General features: G+C 39.4%; 1 protein-coding gene, 1 long non-coding RNA gene and 1 pseudogene across 2 annotated transcripts; 2 read left to right on the top strand and 1 right to left on the bottom strand.

Annotated features, from left to right (window-relative positions):
• The first annotated feature begins 1,709 nt into the window (after positions 1-1,709).
• On the top strand, positions 1,710-6,634 carry LOC122640765 (aspartyl protease family protein At5g10770-like). Its single transcript, XM_043834015.1, has 2 exons — positions 1,710-1,944; positions 5,268-6,634. The coding sequence occupies exons 1-2, from the start codon at positions 1,848-1,850 to the stop codon at positions 6,557-6,559; spliced, it is 1,389 nt and encodes a 462-aa protein (XP_043689950.1). The 5' UTR covers positions 1,710-1,847; the 3' UTR covers positions 6,560-6,634.
• A 1,094-nt stretch (positions 6,635-7,728) lies between these two features.
• Positions 7,729-10,691, bottom strand: LOC122640766 (annotated as a pseudogene).
• A 6,909-nt stretch (positions 10,692-17,600) lies between these two features.
• On the top strand, positions 17,601-20,514 carry LOC122640768. The gene is made up of 5 exons (XR_006329744.1): positions 17,601-17,733; positions 19,392-19,472; positions 19,604-19,672; positions 19,982-20,045; positions 20,436-20,514. It is a non-coding gene; the product is annotated as an uncharacterized LOC122640768 (long non-coding RNA).
• Positions 20,515-20,585: the final 71 nt, after the last annotated feature.

The following is a 20,585-nucleotide window of genomic DNA, read 5'->3' as shown; positions in this document are numbered from 1 at the left end:
CTTGATCAAGTTCAAGTAGTATATCTTCATAATAATTTTTGGGGTTCTTCTCTACATAATACAAAACCAGTTTGTTTGGACATCAAAGCACGTCAGTACCACAAATCACAATCAGGATTAAAAATCAATGTTACATCAACTATACATGCACCATCGATGTCATAGTCCACTGTCCATAGAGGATTAATATGGCAACCAACGCACCTGACCTCCTTTAATGTCCAAGCATGTGTATCTAAAATATACTTAAAATCAAGAAATATAGGTCAGGTTGGGTTTGATCAATTTTGATAACCACGGAAAATTATCTCTTCCAATTCCCAAGTCCCTAGTCCCTCTAATAAGGGGGGTAGACCCCATTCAGGCAGAGTGTTCGAATAGGGGTAAGATGGTCATTGTGCCCCCTTGTTAGGGGGACTGGGGAATTGGGCCGAGTAGGGAAATGAAGGGGATAAAGATCCACTCAACATGCATTCTTCAGGAAAATTATCTCCTCCAGTTCCCCAGTGCCTCTAATAAGTGGGGGGGGGGTGTGAACCCCACCCGGGCAGAGGTAGGGCTGTCATTGTTTCCCCTTGTTAGGGGCACTGAGGAACGGGCCGAGTAGGGAACTGAAGGGGATAAAGATCCCATTCTTTGCAGGGAAAGAAAAGCAATGAAGTGACATGAGGAGTAAAACACTGCATTCTCAAAATACATTATGGGTCTAAAACTCATTATGATTCCCAATTTTTCTCTATTTTCTTCCCTCAGAATGGTTTTTTGGACCAGAATCTATATATTCAGAGAATGCATACCAAATACAGCCTAAGATTCCGGCGATACTAATTATCCCATATAATTTATGACTATTTTTTTTCTTTTTACCCTAGAACGCATAGCCTTGGGGTACCCTCAAACATTTCAGTACTGATAAATCTTATTACAACAAAGAGATACAAAAGCAAAAGAATCCTTATTGATCAAATTTCATTGCTATTATTTGTGCAATAATTCATTTATGAATAGCTTTCTTGAGAGAACTTGATCACAATGAGTTCTTTTTCTCCCTTCTTTTGCCAGACTTAGATAAATCAAATCTAAATATAATATTCATCAATAAATAAAATTGGTTGATTAGGATTAGTCTACGTCGATCAGAACCTGTACCATAATTGTCACGACGTCTAGGCAAACCAAGATATTGGAGTGGAGAATTAGATGTAAGGTGACACCAATAGGACGACCAAAATGCCCGTCTAGGCGATCAAAGCGATGCTAGTTGTGCCAAGATGAACACTTCTAGGGGACGCCTTGACAACTATGATTTAAACTAGCCAATTCTTTACAGTTTGCATATCCACTTGTTGTGGATTAATTGTGCACCGGATCCAAGTATGGCTTGGGGAGGAGGGGTTGTTGCATTTCACAATTGTACAGTTAGCTTTAATTGAAACCTTTTTCTACAAACCAACTAATAATGATGTTGAAGAAACTTCACATTGGACCCATGACACAAGCCACCCACATGAATGGAGCCCAGGTTAGGTGTGAATGTTCACAATTCACTATTAGTTTTCATAATCATCCAACATAGACGTTATTGGCATCTACCTAAAATTAACTTAAAAATTAAAAAACTCACTTTCCTAGTTCTTAAGTACAGTAACCGAAATGGAAGGACTATAGAGATCTATAATCTTCACAGTTCAAACACTGTGGTCTCTACTATCTACATCAGTTATTGTCTTAAATAGGTGCCACATATATTCTTTCTCTTGTATGGTTTCTGGATTTTCTCTGCATCTATTTATAAAGAATTAGAATCAGTTTTGTTAATCAAGCTCTTCTAAGTTTTTCTGTGGGAGATGGGGTTGGTGTTCCTTATTGTTTTCTCTCTTCTTGCTATAGCATCTTCCCTTGTGGAAGATATTAGTCACAAGACATGCTTCAAGGAATTTAAAGGTTGGTTTCTGAATCTTTAGCTCTGGTTTTTACTTTTGTTATTTGTTTATTCTCTTCTTAATAATCCTCTGTTTTTGCAGTAATTTGTAGTAGCTGTTTTTCCTTTAATTGACTTATGGTTGTTACTTTCTTCTTTCTGTTTCCCTTCCTTTATGTTAGTGTTTTAACTTTTTCTTCTGCTAAGCAAGCTAAGCATGTGGCATGGTTTTTTCTGTTGTGTTTACCCTCTCTCTCTCTCTCTCTCTCTCTCTCTCTCTCTCTGGTGAAGGTTAGTCGATGCATCTGTAATTAAGCATTCTTCTGCAAATTCTTTTCTTAAAGTTACAGTTACTTCCCTTTCTTCACATTGTTTCTAGTCTTGGAGAAAATTTTAGTGGTTCTCTGTGACTACAAACTCTGTACAGGTTTTATAATTGGGAGAATTCTCTGTACCGGGGGCGTAGGCTGTGGCCAGACACATGGGGGTGGGCGCAATGACCACCCTGCCCCCCTGAGTAGCAGGCCCATGTGTCTGGGCACAGCCTGCGCTGCAACACAGAGAACATGAGCCCTTTATAATTTAAGGTAAGAGATTGGCCATACCGTTGGTATACCGCAAGTTAATGTCTGTCATGTGTATCTCTCTCTCCCTCTCCCCCCTCTCCTCTTTGAAATGACTCCCTTGTCCCTCTTGTATTATAACCTTGGGGGTATTCGTGGCGTTATTCGTATCCCTTTCCCATAATTTAAATTAAAACTCTAGTGTTTATTATTAACCAATCGTTTAGTTTTTAGAGAGAAAGAACACTGCCAGGCTTTGTGGCCGCTGCACACAGACACAAAAGTGTGTCAGATTACCATCCCACGTTCCCACCTCCTGTGAAATAAAAAATCTTATCTATATTGATGCCCATGTGCCCTCTCGTTGCCCTACCACTGGTGCAAGGACTACACGACTAGGCCAATCATCTCTTGCCTATAGTGTTATTATTAGTGATTATGCATATTGTAAACGCAAACACCAAGAAGCAAAACAGAACAAAGATGACACAAATATTTAACGTGGTTCACACACCAATATGATGTGCTACATCCACAAGTGAAGCTGAAGATGATTCATGATGTGATGGAAAAAAAAATATACAATGGAGATCTCTCAAGAACATCAAAATTCGCAAGAAGAACTCTCTCAAGAAATCCCTCATGCCACTTATTTTCTTGTTTACACAACACGACAATAAAACAAAGAAATACTACTTCAGGCCGGGTGTATCATGCCCCCATGGGGGTTACCCGTACCCCCAAACCAGATTAGTTATGGAGGCCCAAGCTTTCTGCTATCATCATAGACCTCATAAAATTTTCATTTCGAATTGTTACTAAAAAATTTCAGAACAAGACAAACTTCAAAACGGGGAACAAGAATTCAACACATCTAACATTTGTCAAAGATTTGAAACTTGTTAAATTGCTTATATATCTTGAAATATCTCAGTTCAAAATAAGCACGCCTTCTTATCTTATTGAAAGAAACAAATAGAGAGAAAAAGAAATCTCTCTCTCTGCAATAAGTTCGACATAAAAAGGGAACAGGTTTTGTTGGGATGAGCTTATACTGGATTGGGTTGGTTCAACCCAAGGGCTCAGCTTAGCCCTAGCTTGTCTCGTCATGTTAGGTATATTCTATAATTCAAGTATATGTTTTAATATAAATCTATTTAAATAAGAAATCAGACTGTGGTGGACCCCACTGGATAGAACCTATCTAGCCTAAAACTCTAGTCTTTCCTATAAATATTAGTTGGAAACAGCAACCTATTTATTCCAAACTTGATATGCAGGGTGTATTGCTTTAAATAACCTTATGCTTAAACCCAAAACCCTAACACGTCAGACCTCCGACCTAGGAATCCCAACCTTAGCTCACCCAGCTGCCACGAAATATTTCGATGGGTTTCTGGTGGGAACAGTCATGGGCTCTTCCAGTCAAGGTTGCACCATTAGATATAACAACTCAGTCGGCCTTAATAGTTTTGACCTTTTGACAGCTTCCATGTAATTAGAAAAGTGAAGACCACTTAGCTAGACAAATTCATTTTCTTGTAATTAGTAGATTAGGTAGCCTCGACTACTAGTAGATAGATGTCCTTTTGAAACGTCTTAGATTTTGGCATTATGTGCCGACCTTACTCTTCCATAAAGTATTTAATCAATGTTTCTTTTGTGGGCCTTTGCCTTCTTTTGCGATTTTTTCTTTGTACAAAGCTTGTACGAAATTATTCTTTTTTCCATATAAATATATAAAAAACAGTTTTCAATTCCGGAGTGTGAATTTTCCTTTGTACAAAACTTGTAAGAAATTATTCCTTTTTTCATATAAATATATGTGAAGTATGAATTTTCCTTTGTACAAAGCTTGTAAGAAATTAGTTCTCTTTTTCATATAAATATATGGGAAGCAGTTTTCTATCTGAGAGTGTGGCATACGCCAGTACTCCCATGTGTCTATCTCTTTCATCCTCAAAATTAGGGGCAGATGTGTCTTTTCATATTAGGAGGAGAGAGATATAGACTCATGGGAGTGTTGGTGTAGGCCATACTCCTAGACAGAGTTCTTTTTCCCTAAATATATTTAGGGTGATGTTCGCTACTGGGGAGTGCACAGCTTGCACCCAGACACATGGATTGGGACGGGTGCATCATTTCGGTCATTCAGGGGGGCATGCCAGTCATTTCTCCCACTCCCCATGTGTTTGGGCGCATCCTACGCCCCCAATACAGAGAACATTTTCTCATATATTTAAAAGGAAAAAAGCAAGACAGATAACTGGTATACCGCAAGCTAGCGCCTACTGCGGTTATCTCTTTCCTCCCCCTTTGAAATGACTCTTCTACCTTTCTTGTATGACGTTCCATCCTATACCCCATTGATGCCGCTCGCTAACTTATTGCACATGCATGGAAATCAGTCCAGTAAGTGTTCAAATGATGAAGGATGGTGTCCTATGCTTTAGTACATATCATATAATTTGGGGAAAAAGATCTCTACTTGGTGGTGTTTCCTACACCCTCTCACATGACACCATTAGATGACGCATTTGCCCCCTAGGTAGATACTTAGGCGTGCTCACCCATTGGTCCTGACACTTGTGTAGAGATCATGTGACCAAGTAGAGATCTCTTGCCCATATTTTGTATAATTGCACATGGGCTGGGTTGGGCCAAGCTCATCAATTTTAAGAACTTTTCTTTTTAACTGTAAAGAATATAAGAGAAATAATATGCATATAATATGTTTAAGTTCTTGAGTCTTGATATATATCTTTTCATTACATATTCTGCAGGGCACCATCAGCTTCACAATCTCAGCAAACATGGTATACACCTATCCTTACACCATGTTCATGGGCCTTGCTCCCCTCTGGCATCAACCTCGCCGTTGTCGCTCTCCGATATCCTCGCTCTCGACGAAGCACGAGTCCGAGCTCTCAATTCTAGGCTAAAGAAAAACCACAAAACCTCTTCCAAATCAAGATCATCAGGTCAGCTAGAACCAAAATCAGTTTCCATTCCTTTGAAACCTGGAACATCCATTGGAACAGGAAACTACTATTCCATGATTGGTCTTGGAAACCCTACCAAATACTATGCCATGGTAGTTGATACAGGTAGTTCCTTCACTTGGCTTCAATGTCAACCTTGCTCTGTCTACTGTCATAGCCAAGTAGGGACCACTTATGATCCACAGACATCAAAAACACATCGTTACATGTCGTGTGACACTACACAATGCAATAGCCTTCAAGAAGCCACTCTCAATGCTCCCGCATGTAGTCCATCAAATCTTTGTATATATGAAGCAAGCTATGGTGACAGTTCGTACTCTGTCGGGTACCTTAGTAGTGATACATTGACCATAGCACCATCACAAACCGTACCCGGATTTGTATACGGGTGTGGAGAGGACAATGAAGGCTTATTTGGGCAATCCGCCGGCCTGATGGGTCTTGCCCGGAACAAACTCTCTTTGCTTGGTCAGTTATCCAACAAATACGGATATGCGTTCTCGTACTGTTTACCCACATCCGGATCCATTGGGTCATTATCAATTGGGTCGGTAAATCCATCGATGTATTCATTCACACCTATGCTTACCAACTCTCAGGATCCGACATTGTATTTCTTGCAGTTGACGGGTATAATGGTATCGGGTCAACTTATACGGGTACCCGCATCTGCGTATAGGACTGCAACCATAATTGACTCCGGAACTGTAATCTCACGTTTGCCTACGGCGGTATATACGGCTCTAAAAAACTCATTCGTAAAGGCATTGTCGAGGTATACGCGGGCCCCAGCATACTCTATACTGGATACTTGTTTCAGGGGGAGTGTTGCTTCAATAGGGAAAGCCATACCCGAGGTCCGATTGATATATCTAAGAGGGGCTGAAATGAGGCTAAGTGCTCAAAATGTTATGTTGGATGTGGACAATGGGGCCAGCTGTTTAGGGTTTGCAGGTACCTCTGGTACAGGTGGGATTGCAATTATTGGGAATCGTCAGCAAGAAACGTTTAATGTTGGTTATGATGTTACTAATTCAAGAATTGGATTTGCAGCTGGTGGGTGTAGATGATTGGTACAAGTGTTAAATTATCATTGGCTATAAAAATAGTAATTTGAATTCCCCGAATGTAGAAGCTTGAATTAATGTTCCATTCCTCTCCTTTATTTGTATTTTTCAAGTAATGTAATTAGGTATTTTATATTGATTATTAATATTCCAATTCAATAAAAATATGTTAAAAACAAGTATTCTTGTTCTCTCCCCCATCACCACTCATCCCCCCCCCCCCTCTCTCCCCCCAAACAAATCTGGTAAGTATGTGAAAAATGTTACTTGAACTAAGTTCATTCCTTGGAGAACAATCAGGGTACATTTGGAAGCTATGGTTGATAAGAATCATTTCATTTGGTCTTTCATATTACAATAATGTAAGGGTTTTTTTCAGGACAAAGTTTTCCTCCACTCATAGAGGTCGGTTCACCCACCATCCTAGGGTTTTAGTATGTTCCAAAATACCCTCCCGATACCATTCCCACCCTCTCCCATCCCTCGGTGAATAGGATCCCATTCACTGTGGGTGGAGTGAAAAAGGTGAGAACCTAGAGGTTCGAACTTGAGAGCTCTAGGTAGGGTGGGTTTTACGCACCACACCTACCCACTGCGCTAGGCAGTGGTTCTCATATCATGTAATATTCATAGCGCCAACCTCATATGGCATAGGCCTTGAAATTGGCCTGTCCCACTGTGTGCCTTTGTCCAAAGGCTAAACTACATATCCAATAATCAGATTGAACACAAGTTGATATCACCTAAATATCAGCAAACAACCACTAGCTCGGTTGGTTGGTGGCTTGCCAGTTGAGTACACCCCCCCCCCCCCATGAGGCATATTCAATAATTATATTGCATATTGTGCCAAAAAGACATCCCTCTCTAGTCTCTCCCCTCCTCCCAGTAGTCGTAGATTGTTGGCTTGTCTTAGCCTTCTCCCTTAGCTTGTAGTTGGCCTATGGATTTTTTTGTAGAATTATTGCAATCATGGGTTTGTATGAGCCAAAATTTGGGCCTGGGCTTAGTTGGATTGGCCCAATAAACACAACATTCTAATCATCAAAACACTACTATTAACCAATTCATATTTATTTTTGAAGAGGAATAATACATCAAGTAGTAACCCCAATTACATCATACACCAAAGATTTATTCTCTGGTTTTGTATTTATTTCTTGTTTCCCTGATTAGTTATTTAATTGGTTAAACATACCAAAGTTGGTATTTGTAACGGTAAACCCATTATCAATGACGAAATTATGGCCACTCACACATCTTGATTCATCACTAGCAAAATAAGCTGTAGCCTCAGCAATATCTTGTGCAGTCAAGGTAACTCCTTTGAGACTAGACAATGCTCCTACCCTCTTCTCAATCTCATCATCATCATATTCCTTCACTATATTCCTAAAAAAAGGCGATCCAATCGCGAATGCTGACACACAATTAACTCTTATCCCGAATCGACCTAATTCCGCTGCTGCATTCTTTGTTAGATCTACTACTGCATGCTTAGAAGCAACATAAGCATGAGTAGCGCTATCCCTCCCACAATTGAACTCACACTTCCATTGTTAATGATGCTTCCTTGTTTCGCCGGTAACATGACACGGGCGGCATATTTAGTACCTAAGAAGACACCGGTGACATTTACGCCGATGACCCTTTCAAATTGAGATGTTTCGTTCTCCATTATTCTTAACTTTGGTGGATAAACTGTACCTGCATTGTTGAACATTATGTCAAGCTTTCCATATCTTGTAACAGCTTCGTCTACTGCTTTCTTCACCTCATCTTCTTTGGTAACATCGCAATGCACGAATGAGGACATCTTTGGGCCGATTTCATCGCAAACGGAGTGACCTAATTCATCTTGGATGTCAGCAATAAGTACCCTACAACCTTGCTGGCTGAACAATTTGGCAGTAGTTTTACCAATGCCTGCAGCTCCACCAGTGATCACTGCAACCTTACCTTCAAGTCTGTCAATGGTGATCATCCTTGATTAGTAACAACCTCTTTATCATGACAAATGTTTTTTCATGCTCTATATATAACACCACTAATAGATGTTAATGAACAAATATCACATATAAGGGTCTCAATTTTGGACTGGAACCGTTAACCGGACCAGAACCGACCCGTTAGGAACCAGAACCGGACTACCCAATAGCTTATTGGTCTGGTTATGGGTCTACCAATTAAGTTATTGATCTCCCAACGGGTCCAGAACCGATAGACCAACTAGGAACCGTTGGAATCGGAACCAATGGAACCGGAACAAATTCACATCTTAACCCCATATATTATATAATTCTTAAGACTTAAGGTCATGAGAGATAACATCAAACCTTTATTTTTTTAGTCTTTCATTTTAATTGAATACAAAACAAGAGCCAATATGGATTAGTTCTATGATTTGAGGGAAAAAATGATGGTGGGTTATTGAATAGTTTTCAGATTGTCTACGACGCCTGAGTGGTGCACAAACAGGGCGCCCTGCAATGACCGCCTTACCCCCGCTCGGGCAAGGTGCTCGGGCAGGGGCAAGGCGGTCATTGCAGGGCGACCTGTATGTGCGCCGCTCAAGCCTCTCTGCCCGTGGCGCCGTAGAAGATCAGGGTCCTATTGAATACATGCAGCATGTGTTAGAGATAATTTTTTATTTTATAGACTACTTGGAACCATTTAGGAATCGGAACCGGCCCACCCATTAGTTAATGGTCCTGGATCTCAGGTTTGGAATTGATTAGCTTATTGGTCTAATTTGATCTGGTCCTAACCCGTTGGGGCCAAAACCGTTAAGAAACCGGACCAATTGACACCCCTAATCACATAGCAAACAATCGCCAGCTCGGTTGGTTGGAGGCTTGCCAAGTGATTGAATGCCTCACAGGAGATCAAGGATCTACTCTCCTGGATTGCATATTGTGCTAAAAAAAATAGATATCACATGGATGCAGCAGGTGGAGGCCTTGTGATTGGCCAACTGGCCCACTAGTCCAAAATGAAATTGATCATTTAAAACAGAACCAAATTGAACCTAAAAAAAATGGTTTATTTTTTTGTTTTGAATAGTGAATTTTTTTTCGATTCAGTTTGGTTTTGATTTTACACTAAAAACAAAATGCTGTGTGAAATTACCTACTATGGGAATCTTTGTTGAGTTGTGTAAAAAAAGATGAAAGATACTAAATTTGATATTGTGGAATTGTATATCTTCGTGAGATTCTAATTTCTTACCAACTTTATTTGTTTCAGCAAGTTATTCCCACTAAAAATGAATTAATGAGACCATGTATGAATCAAATGAAAAATAATAGGAACTGAATAAAACCGAACTGATTCGGCTAGGTTTCAGTTTTGAGTTTATGAAAATTATTGGGTTTTGTTTCATTTTCGAACTGTACATATTATATTTTGAACCGAACCGATTGACACCCTAAAATAAAGGTTTGAATTGCAAACCAAAACTTTTTATTGATATTAAATCGAACTGTTTAAACTAGAACTGATATTCCTATTTATTAATCAGTATAGCTTTGGTTAAGTGAAGCCATTTATTAAACGATTTGGTTTTGATTTTTTAAGTAGCAAAAACCTTTAAACCACTGTTTTGAAGTGATTAAAACCTTTTATAACTGCTATGCTAAAATGGAATCGAGTTTGATTCCTTTGCACGTACCAGTAGATGAACGTACATGTGAGAACCAACCACCTGTCCTATTTTTACCATTCACAAGGGGAATAGGGGTTTTTTATGAAAACAAAATTAAAATGTGATTGACTCTGAGATGTACGTTCACCTATTGGTATGGGCAGATGATCCATTCTCTATGCGATCACGGAAAAAACTTTGAAGTCCTCCTATCTTTAAAACAGGATAAGATGCTCCAACAAAAGAAAGTTTCCTAGTTCCCTACCATCAAAACCCGGTCTCATTTCTTTTGTAACCCATCATTGGGAAACTATTTCCATTCTTTACCGGAAAACAGCATAAGAAGAGAGAGAGAGAGAGAGAGAGAGAACCTCCTTCCAACAGAAGTAAGAAGCTTGTCATAAATCATGGTGACACTTGAGAGTTGCTTCACAAGAAATTGGTTTACTTAGATTTTTGTTGCTCTGAGCCCATCTCATATCGTGACTTTAAGTGGGTATATATAGGGGTGCAAGTTTGGCCCTGTCGGCCCGAACCTGCCCTGGCCCGCCCTGAGCCCGAACAGGGTCTGGGCTGAGATATTTGGCCCTGAGTTAGGGTCGGGTCGGGTTAGGATTGAGGCCACGAGCTTAGCTTGGCCCGGCCCGGCCGGGTCCGACCCGACCCTGATTTAAGTTATACTATAAAATATTTATTGATATAATTTATACATTATAAACTTTAAATTTCACCTACATTTGTTTATATAATATAATATATATGAAGACAATAAGTGTTATAATATAATTTATTATATTGTTATTTTATGTAAAATTAATAATGTTCTTCACAGCCCATTCGAGCCCATGCATTTCTTTCCCCCTCCCCATGATCAAGGCTAATCAGGGTCGGGCAGGGGGCGGGTCAAGGTTGGATTTTTCTGGCCCTGAGTTAGGATCGGGTCGGGTCGGGCCTGGGCCTAGCTAAAGGGACTTAGGATTGGGCTAGGATTCTATAAAACCCGGCCCAACCCGACCCTGTTGTAGCCCTAGGTATATATAACCTCCCTTTACTCCCCCCCCCCCCCACAAAAAAATAAAAAATAAAAAAAATTTGGACAATCTCTAAATGGCTGTATATGAGATGCTCCCAAGACTCGAGGAAATGTGATTCACAGCTCCCCAACCCCCCTACACACGCATTGCACATAGAGAGAGAGAGAGAGAGACGTGTTTCTCATAGCTTCCCAATGCGTATGTATGCACTTACGTAGAATAATAATCGTGATTAACCATTTTCTAATACATAATTACTTCAGCATCTAACAACCACGAGGGAATTATATAATCTCGACAAAAGTAAGGTCGGTGCCTTAAAATTGTTGCGTAGGCATATTTTTTTTAAGGGAGAGAGATTACTATGACGTCAAAGTGTAGTTTCCCACTAATGGGGGTATCGATGGACGATCGAATTATCTGGTATATGAGGTCGATAGGTGGGATATGATGCGAGATAGTGTGTGTAGGAATTTGTAAACTCTATTGTGAAAATCTCACAGCTTTCCAATATGTATATGTATTTTGTAATATGGCAACTGTGATTTGACCGTTTCCTAATAATTACTTATTACCACACCTAAGGAAGTGGGTAAAAGAGCCTTTCCCTAATGATGTCACACATTGGAGGGCAGCATGATCATTTAATATGAGAAGGAGAGAGATAGACATAGAGGTAGGAATGTAAATGGATAATCGAAATCCAAATCCGAATCCGCATCTGTATTCGTTTAGGGGCATTCGTATTCATTTAGAGATATTCAGAAAATAATCCAAATACTTCGATTAAAATTCGTTCGAAAATAAATTCAAATACTTAATAATAAATAATTAAGTAAATAATGATTTTGAGGGTTTTTGAAGATTAAACAAGTTCTAGAGTATGATGAAAAGAGAATCATGATCTAAGAGATATGGATTGAGAGTAAACTGTATCCGCTAGGGGGAGGAAGGTCTGGGTTACACAAGGCTGAGATGTAAACAGATGATAGAAAATTCGAATCCGATCCGCATCCGAATCCGTTTAGAGGTATCCGTATTCGACCAAGAAATATCCGACTCTGATCACATCCGATCCGTATCTAATCCGAATCCGATCCGTTTGCATCCCTACATAGAGGTGGCTTAGAAAACCTTTTCCTTCTTTAATATCCATTGTACCATATATACAAAAAATGATCCTCCAATAGACAAGGGACATGTGGAAGAGATTCCTTGAGCTGCATTCACTCTGAGCGACTCTACTCTCACATCTAAACTAACTTCAGTAATTGACGCACCCATTGTAGAAAACACTCCCAGAATCAAGGGGACACGATCACCTCTCAGGCTGCCAACTCAGACACGTTCCAAAGAGGGTACTAGCTATCGCCTCGATATTCGACACCCCTATATAAGAAAGGAGATGGGGCCCGGAGAGGTAATTCACTTTTACATTCAAGCTCTAAATCTTTCTGCACTCTTCATTAACTATTCTATTGGACTGTCTTAAGCATCGGAGAGTCCCTCCCTTGGAGTCCGCTCCGGGTCTCTTCAGTACCCTTCACCTTTTGCAGGTCTCCACGTCATTTCGGTCAGATTCCGACGATAACAATATCCAAACTCTATTGTAAACATCTAAGGTGTCCATTAAATAAATAGATAAACAAAGAACACTGCAACATCTTATAGGTGTTTGTAATTTTATTTTTTTACCCTTTTAGTACAATATATTTTTTTCAATGAGGGTATATGTTATCATTTCACATAAAAATGCATTAAAATGATTTTAAACTTTTTGAAAATCATTTTTTACCCCCTAGAGTTTTTACCCCTACAGTAAATAGTACCAGGTGTATTTAGGGTTGCAATAGAGTCGGGTGGGGCCGGGCCTTTTAAAACCTCAGCCCAACCTTGAGTCCCCTTACCTAGGCCCAAGCCCGATCCGCCCTTGATTCAGGACCCAAAAAACCCAACCCTAACCCACCCTCAGGGTCAGGCTAGGTTGACCCTAATTGGCCCTTACCAGGGGGGATGCAAAATGCATGGGCTGGCCAAGCTGGGAAAGGGAGATGCATGGGCTGGCCCGACTAGGAAGAAGCAGAAGAAGAAGAAGAAAGAAGATGAAGAAAAAGAACACCAAAAAAAAAAAAAAAAAAAGGAATAGGAAGAAGAAGATAGGGTTGGGTTTGACTGGGTTGGGCTCAGCCCAAGGTCTCAACTTAAGGTTGGAAATTCTCATCCTTGACCCGCCCTCAGGAACAAGGTATTTCAACCCACGCCTTGTTTGGGATCAGAGCGTTAGGTCCAAACTTGCACCCCTAGTTAAATATATTTGCTATTCACCCAAAAAATAAAAATTGAATATTGAAGAAGTGCTTAACCCAATGCTTACATAATCATTAACACGATGACTATGCAAATTTCTCACCATACTGCATTGGCCAATTTTTTTATGAAAGCATCGGTCTTTTTTTAATTTAATAGACTATTCGTCATAAAATGGTCAAACATGACATTGGGAAGCTTACAGAATTAACATCCAAGTATATCCAGACGAGAAATATATATAATGAAAGATTTGATAACAAAAATTTAAGAGAAATTTACACATACCACCCCTAAGGTTTGACGAAAGGATATTTTCATCCCCCAGTTTTGAAAAATTCTGCGTACCCCCCTGAGGTTTGCAACCGGTAACAAATAAGCCCATTCCGTCAGTTCATGACTAATACTGTTAAAAATTAGACTTGAATTGACGGAATTGCCCCTTTTAAGAAGAACCCAAAAAAAAACAAGGTGAATGGACAAAATTACCCTTACAAAGGGAAAAAAAAAAATCTGCAATTCATCTTCCCCAATCGAATTGGGGAAGATGAGTTGCAGGTTTCAAAACCATCAACTTGGATTCATACTTCGCACCTTGTCGGGCAAGACAACCCTAATCGATCAATTATTGGCACCAAAATCATAAAATGTTGAAGGTAAAAGCTGGTCCCATCCTCTCTTTTTCTCTCCGTCCGCTCAATTTAGAAAGTGTTTCTGAATTTCAAGTTTTTGAATTGATCCGTCCATGAATATTTCCTTACAAATGCTTTGTTTCCTTGTAAAATTTCAGGTATTGTGCTTAATTAATTTTGTAAATGAGGTAATGTTTCTGAATTTTCAGATTTGTTGGAAAGAAAGAAAGAAAAAGTCGGTCATGAAAACCCAAACCCCAATTCCTCTTCCATCTTCTTCTTCCCCATTAGCCTCTTCTTTCTTCCCAACAAATCCTAACCACTCTCTTACATCTCGAGGAACTCTGAAAAGGAGACTGGTGAAACATCCGCTTCTCCATGGAGTTCCAGTATCAAAGACAAACCGGCCTCTTGCGTCTTGTAGGAGCATGCCCAAATCCACCCTACCAAAGTCTGAAACATCCAATACAGAAAGAATCCTCTCATTGATTGCTTTAACAGAAGAAGGTGTGAAGTATGAATCAGGGCTTTCCCGAGGCTCACCACGTTGAATCGTTGTGATGTTGATCTTCTGAAGAAGGAAATGAATGAAACAGAAGTTCCAATGTTCTATTTTGGTAATGGTATTCCTGAGAAATCAATCCGCAAGGCTACCTTGGTGGTATGTGTAAAATCAAAGATGAGTTGGACAGAAGAAGCTCTAATAAGGGTTTCTCCCAAACCGTGTCGATTTGTTCAAGTGGGAAAAAAAATGGAAAAAAGAAAATTAATTCAGAGGAGAAATCAAAGCAGGTGAAGAAACAAAAACAAAATTAATGTTTTCCGGTTTCTTCTTATAATTTTAAAGTTTTGTTGCAATCTATTCTGTATATGACCTTTTATCAACTGAGATTGCAGATTTCTTCTTTTTTTGCCTTCTTTTTTCGTTTGGTTTTGTTTATAAGATTGCAATCTATTTTGAAAATTGATGAGTCTCTAATGAGGAAACGATGGCTTAATTGTGACCATTTCTCTGCTGAGATTGCAGGTTTTTCGTTTTCCTTTTTGGAAACGATGGCTTAAGCGGCTCTTGGGATCTTCAAGTTCACAGAAACAGACAACCCTCATCTTTCCCAATTTCCCCAAAACTTGAAACCCTAAACCCCTTTCCTATTATTGGGGAAGAAGAGTTAGTTGTAGGTTTTTTTTTTTTTTCCTTTGTAAGGGTAATTTTGCCCATTCACCTCTTTTTTTTTCTGGGTTCTTCTTAGAAGGGCAATTCTGTCAGTTCTAGTCTAATTTTTAACAGTGTTAGTCATGAACTAACGGAATGGGCTTATTTGTTACCGTTTGCAAACCTCAGGGGGGTACGCAGCATTTTCCAAAACTGAGGGGTGAAAATATCCCTTCGTCAAACCTCAGGGGTGGTATGTGTAAATTTTCTCAAATTTAATTGAGTTTTTTAAAAAACCAGGGGGTGATTTGTGTTTCGTTTGAAAATCAGGGGGTGACATGTAATTTACCCTAAATAAATTTAAATCCCTAAACTATCATTGATATCCAAAAATAGATTTTGAAGGGTAGTATTATAAATTTAATTCTAATGTTTTAGTACAAGGGTAGAATAGTCTTTTTACATCAATAACTAACAGTTGACTAACACCATTACGGGAGAGGGACAGATTAGTATTTTCAAAAACCAGGGGGTGATTTGAGTTTTGTTTGAAAACCAGGAGGTGACATGTAATTTACCTTCTTTTTTTTACTAAAAATTAACAAATAATGTATAAAAAAAATATATAAAATAAAATTACAGAATTAACATCAAAGCATACCCAAACCGAGAAATATATACAATGAAAGACCTGAGAACAAAAAGTTAATACAACATCTAACAGTTTTATTATTATTATTTTTTTGGTAAAAATACGACATCTAACAGTTAATAACAGTATGGGGAACATGTGGGTGGGCACAATAACCACCCTGCCCCCTCTGTCCATATGCTTAGGCGCAGGCTGCGCCACAACACAGAGAACATTCTCCCTAACGGCTATATATGTATATATATATGTATCGATTATGCAAGAGCATAGAAGCCTGATTAACTAACATAAATAACGCTCGTGTAATCTTATGTGATCAACTATACTTCAGTGTTACAATTTTTTTATTATTTTTGGCTAAAGTACGTTAACACTAACAATCACATGGAAAATATAGCAACCCGACAAAAGAAAAGTAGTTAGCCTATCGAAAAGGCTCCTGTCTTGCAATGGCGGGTGCTGGAGCGTCTAGCCCAGCAAAACCACAGCAAAAACAAAGGTAGGGTGGTCATTTCATAGGTGGATCCCACCTGGGCCCCACATGTGAAATGACCACTCCACCCCCTATTTTTGGGGGGTTTTACTGGGCTGGACACTCCAGCTCTCGCCACTGCAGGACAGGAGCCAAATCCTTAGCCTATCCAATAAAAAAAGACGATCCAATGCAAAATTTGGAAGTCATTTTGTTAGCTATTGTGCACTGGTTAGATTAAGTATTTCTTTAATTAATATCCAAACTTTGTTGCAGAGAATGTGGCACTTACTTTCAAGTCATAAGATACAAATACATGCTAACTTACTAACAACTGCTTAGCTCAGTTGGTGAGCCGTGGTGCGCTTGATGCCCATGCTCACCAAGAGGCCAAGTCTCAAGTTCGAGTCTCTTGACTGGTATCTTATCCCCTCCCTGGTTCGATCCCCCCCTTCTATCAACTATTTATGAGAAGCTCCCAATTCCCAAAAAATACATGCTAATTAGTGACTGCATATGCCATTAAAAAAAATTTGTGGCTGGGCTAATTAACACTCACATGAACTAATGTGCTTTTTTAGTTTCTAGTTTTCTATATTTTTTATTTTATTTTAGGGGAAAAGAAAGGATTAAAATCCTTTGCAGTGTGGGCATTCGGCGGTGCACTATAGTGCGGGTATCTGGCAGTGCACTCAACACGTGGAAGAAGCTTCATCCAACGGTGCAAGCTCGATGCAAGGCAGTTTTTCTTTTCTTTCTTCTCAAGCTCGGTACCGTTAGATGAAGCTTTTTCCATGTGTTGAGCTCTCAGGGCCGCACTACAGTGCACCGTCAGATTAGAACACTGCAGTTGATTTTTTTCCCAAAAAAGAACACGATCTGATCGTGTGGCCCTACACCTATACATAGTGGACTGCACAAAATAATTGCGCTGCCACCATGGAAAAGTGAAAATCCCACCCCATGATGCTTACACATGCTCGATCTCATTGACCACGTGCGCTGGCACAGGAGGCTTGTGATCAGGTAGCTTTCTCTTGCCTTTTATTTTATTTTATTTCTTTCTGGGTGGTACTGTACAAGTGATGTAACCCCATACTTGAATCAAAGAAACAAAGCTGTATAGGCCCTGTGCCATACATTTATATTTATATACAAGTGTGTTTGTGGCTTCTCTACCTCACCGGTTGAGTTCTACTTGGTGTTTTTTCTTCTGCAAGAGAGTGTCACCAAGTCTGTCTTTCATGGCTACTAACTATCCCTTCTAAGGAAGAACCTAATCAGGTCTCTCTCTCTCTCTCTCTCTCTCTCTCTCTGCTTGTGGAGAGAACCCTTACAAGCTAAGCGCCTCAGCCAGCTAGCTAGCCTGAGATTAGCAAGGCCCCCCGCCATCTCTGAACCACTTAGAATGGCCTTGGGCTGGGCTGATCGGGATTTTTTTCCTTTAAGGTTCCCTCACCCATACGGTTGTGAGGTTCTCTTTAGCGATCGATGTTCGACAAGTGTCAGAGAGAAATCCAACGGCACGATGGTGATTCCCAAACAACGAGTGACTCTCTCTCTCTCCTCTCTTCACTCTTTCCTCAAAACCACTCTCTTCTCTCTCCTGTCTCCATGTTTGCTGCAACTCTCACGTCTCTCTCGTCTCTCTCCTCTCTCTCCTCTCTCTCCTCTCTCCACTCTCCTCAACAAAGAAACAGAAAAAACTAACCAAAAAGAGAGTATAAAAAAATGAACAAAAAAATACAGAGAAAAAGAGCACAAAGATAAATTACCAATTGATTGAAGTTGAAAGTCGAAACAGAACCAGAAATGAGGTAATCTTGAAAAACGAACAGGACGAGCAGAGAGATGAGAGAGAGGAGAGAGACGTGAGAGTTGCAGCAAACGTGGAGAGAGGAGAGAGAAGAGAGTGGTTTTGAGGATAGAGTGGAGAGTGGAGAGAGGAGAGAGGAGAGAGGAGAGAGAAGAGAGTGGTTTTGAGGAAAGAGTGGAGAGAGGAGAGAGAGAGAGTCACTCGTTGTTTAGAAATCACCATTGTGCCGTTGGATTTCTCTCTAACACGTGTCAAACATCCCTAGAGAGAACCTCACAACCGTATGGGTGAAGGAACCTTAGAGGATAAAAATCTGGGCTGATCGTGATCCAACTAGCACTTTTTGTCTGCCTTGTGCAGCCCAATGATCATCCAGCCCAAAATTGATCCCTCTGTAATAGATTGGATCTGCACTCCTGATATTTAACCCTAGCAATCAAAGAGCCAGGTTGGTGGCCGGGGACTGTTGAGCACCCAATTACATGGAGTTTTCAATCGGAACTTTTCTCGGTTCGATTTGATTTGGTTTGGTTTGGATCAGTTTCGATTTCAAAACTAAAACCATTAGCTTAAACTGAACCGAACCAAATTATCCATTTTCGAATTGAGCCGAATAATACAAGGATTTTTTTTTTTTTTTTATGCTTTAATCATTGTAGATGATAATTAATTCTATTCCTTTTTAATGTTTGAAAAATAAAAAAAAGGTTTGATATATTATAGCCTTAACAAATAACCGGCTCGATTTTGGTTTGAAAAACATGCTCTTATTGGGTTTTGGTTTCACATATTGTACCTTGAATCGAAACGGAATCGATTGACATCCTTATGTATTAGATTGGGGCCAAATAATGCAGTCACACTCATTGTGACTGCAACGGATCTTCTAGGCAAGCAAGTGGGAAGATGCAGAAGGTGCTTTGAGTCCTAACCATTGTTATTATATATCAAAGGGAAAAGGTTCTCTAAGCCGCCAAGAGAGAGTACACTGGCACCCTCTCCCTCCTCCTCATATTAAATGACCTCGCTGCCTTTCTATGTACAAAACCAACCAGTATTATTGGACTAATCTAATCTCTCTCTCTCTCTCTCTCTCTCTCTCTCTCTCTCTCTCTCTCTCTCTCAGGTTCTGTTTGAAGAAAATTCATGTGTAAGGAAGGTGATATTAAACAGGCCTGTGAGACTGAATTCTCTTACATTTCACATGGTATTCAGAGAAAATTGAATCATCATTTTCATAATCATAATTCATAATACAGTTATTTTTATACCTATATGTACTTTTCTACATGTTTTACCCTATTAATTTTTCGTTTTCTTCCTTTCGTTAGTTGATAGATTTTTCAAATGTTGAAGAAGTTAAAAGAATACGAAAAGGATTCTAGAGTGAAATTAGTGATATTGAAGGTAAACTTTTTTCTTTGGTAGAGATTTTGAAAGTTAATTATTGTATAACTCAATACACTCCGATATTGGTATTGAATCAGATATGGGGATGGTATCGGTCGGTATATAATGATAATTTTACCTTAAAAAAATACCGATACCATAGGGTATTTTGACAATTATACCCTTATGTCTGTACCATGCACCAATCCAATAACAATCAAGTATCGGTATCGATACCGACTGATACGGCTGATCTGAGACCGAGACCAAAACCCAAAACCATAGCAATTTGAAGAAGTTACTATCAAATGATTTAACACTTTGCAGGGAAATGGAAAAGGATTTTGTGCTGGTGGTGATTGTGAAGGTCTTATTCACTGAAGCACTGCTGGTAAAATTCCATTGTAACTCTTAAAAGTATTTTCCTCCATGACTACTTAAAAGAATCATGACTATAAAGTCTAATATATATCTTTTGAATAGGCAACTGGTATTAATTTTTTGGGGTGCTGTTCTCTATGCTGCAGCGCAGGTTGCGCCAAGGCACATAGGGGTGAGCGCAATGATCACCCTGCTCCCCTGAATGGCAGGCCCATGTGCTTGGACGTAGCCTGCGTTGCGGTACAGAGAACATTCTCCCTAATTTTTATATTATAAAAAAAAATTTTCATACTAAATTTTTAATCGGAACAAGGTTGTTGTTGATGTTATGTATGTGTGAGAAAATAAGTAAATTAATGATGATCTATTAACTTATCATACACTTGACTATATGTATCAGGTCATTGGAGTTTTGGTGCAAGTTTTTTTCGAAAACAGCTTACACTAGACTATATTCTTGCTACACATAATAAAACTTTCGTGAGATGTTATTTTTCTTAGTATTTTCCTTTTTATTTTTTGTTTTACCCATCCTGATATGGATTTGAAC

The sequence above is a fragment of the Telopea speciosissima genome, chromosome 9 (assembly GCF_018873765.1).
Source record: "Telopea speciosissima isolate NSW1024214 ecotype Mountain lineage chromosome 9, Tspe_v1, whole genome shotgun sequence".
NCBI classification, from domain to species: domain Eukaryota; kingdom Viridiplantae; phylum Streptophyta; class Magnoliopsida; order Proteales; family Proteaceae; genus Telopea; species Telopea speciosissima.
This window is presented reverse-complemented; position numbering and strand designations above follow the sequence as displayed.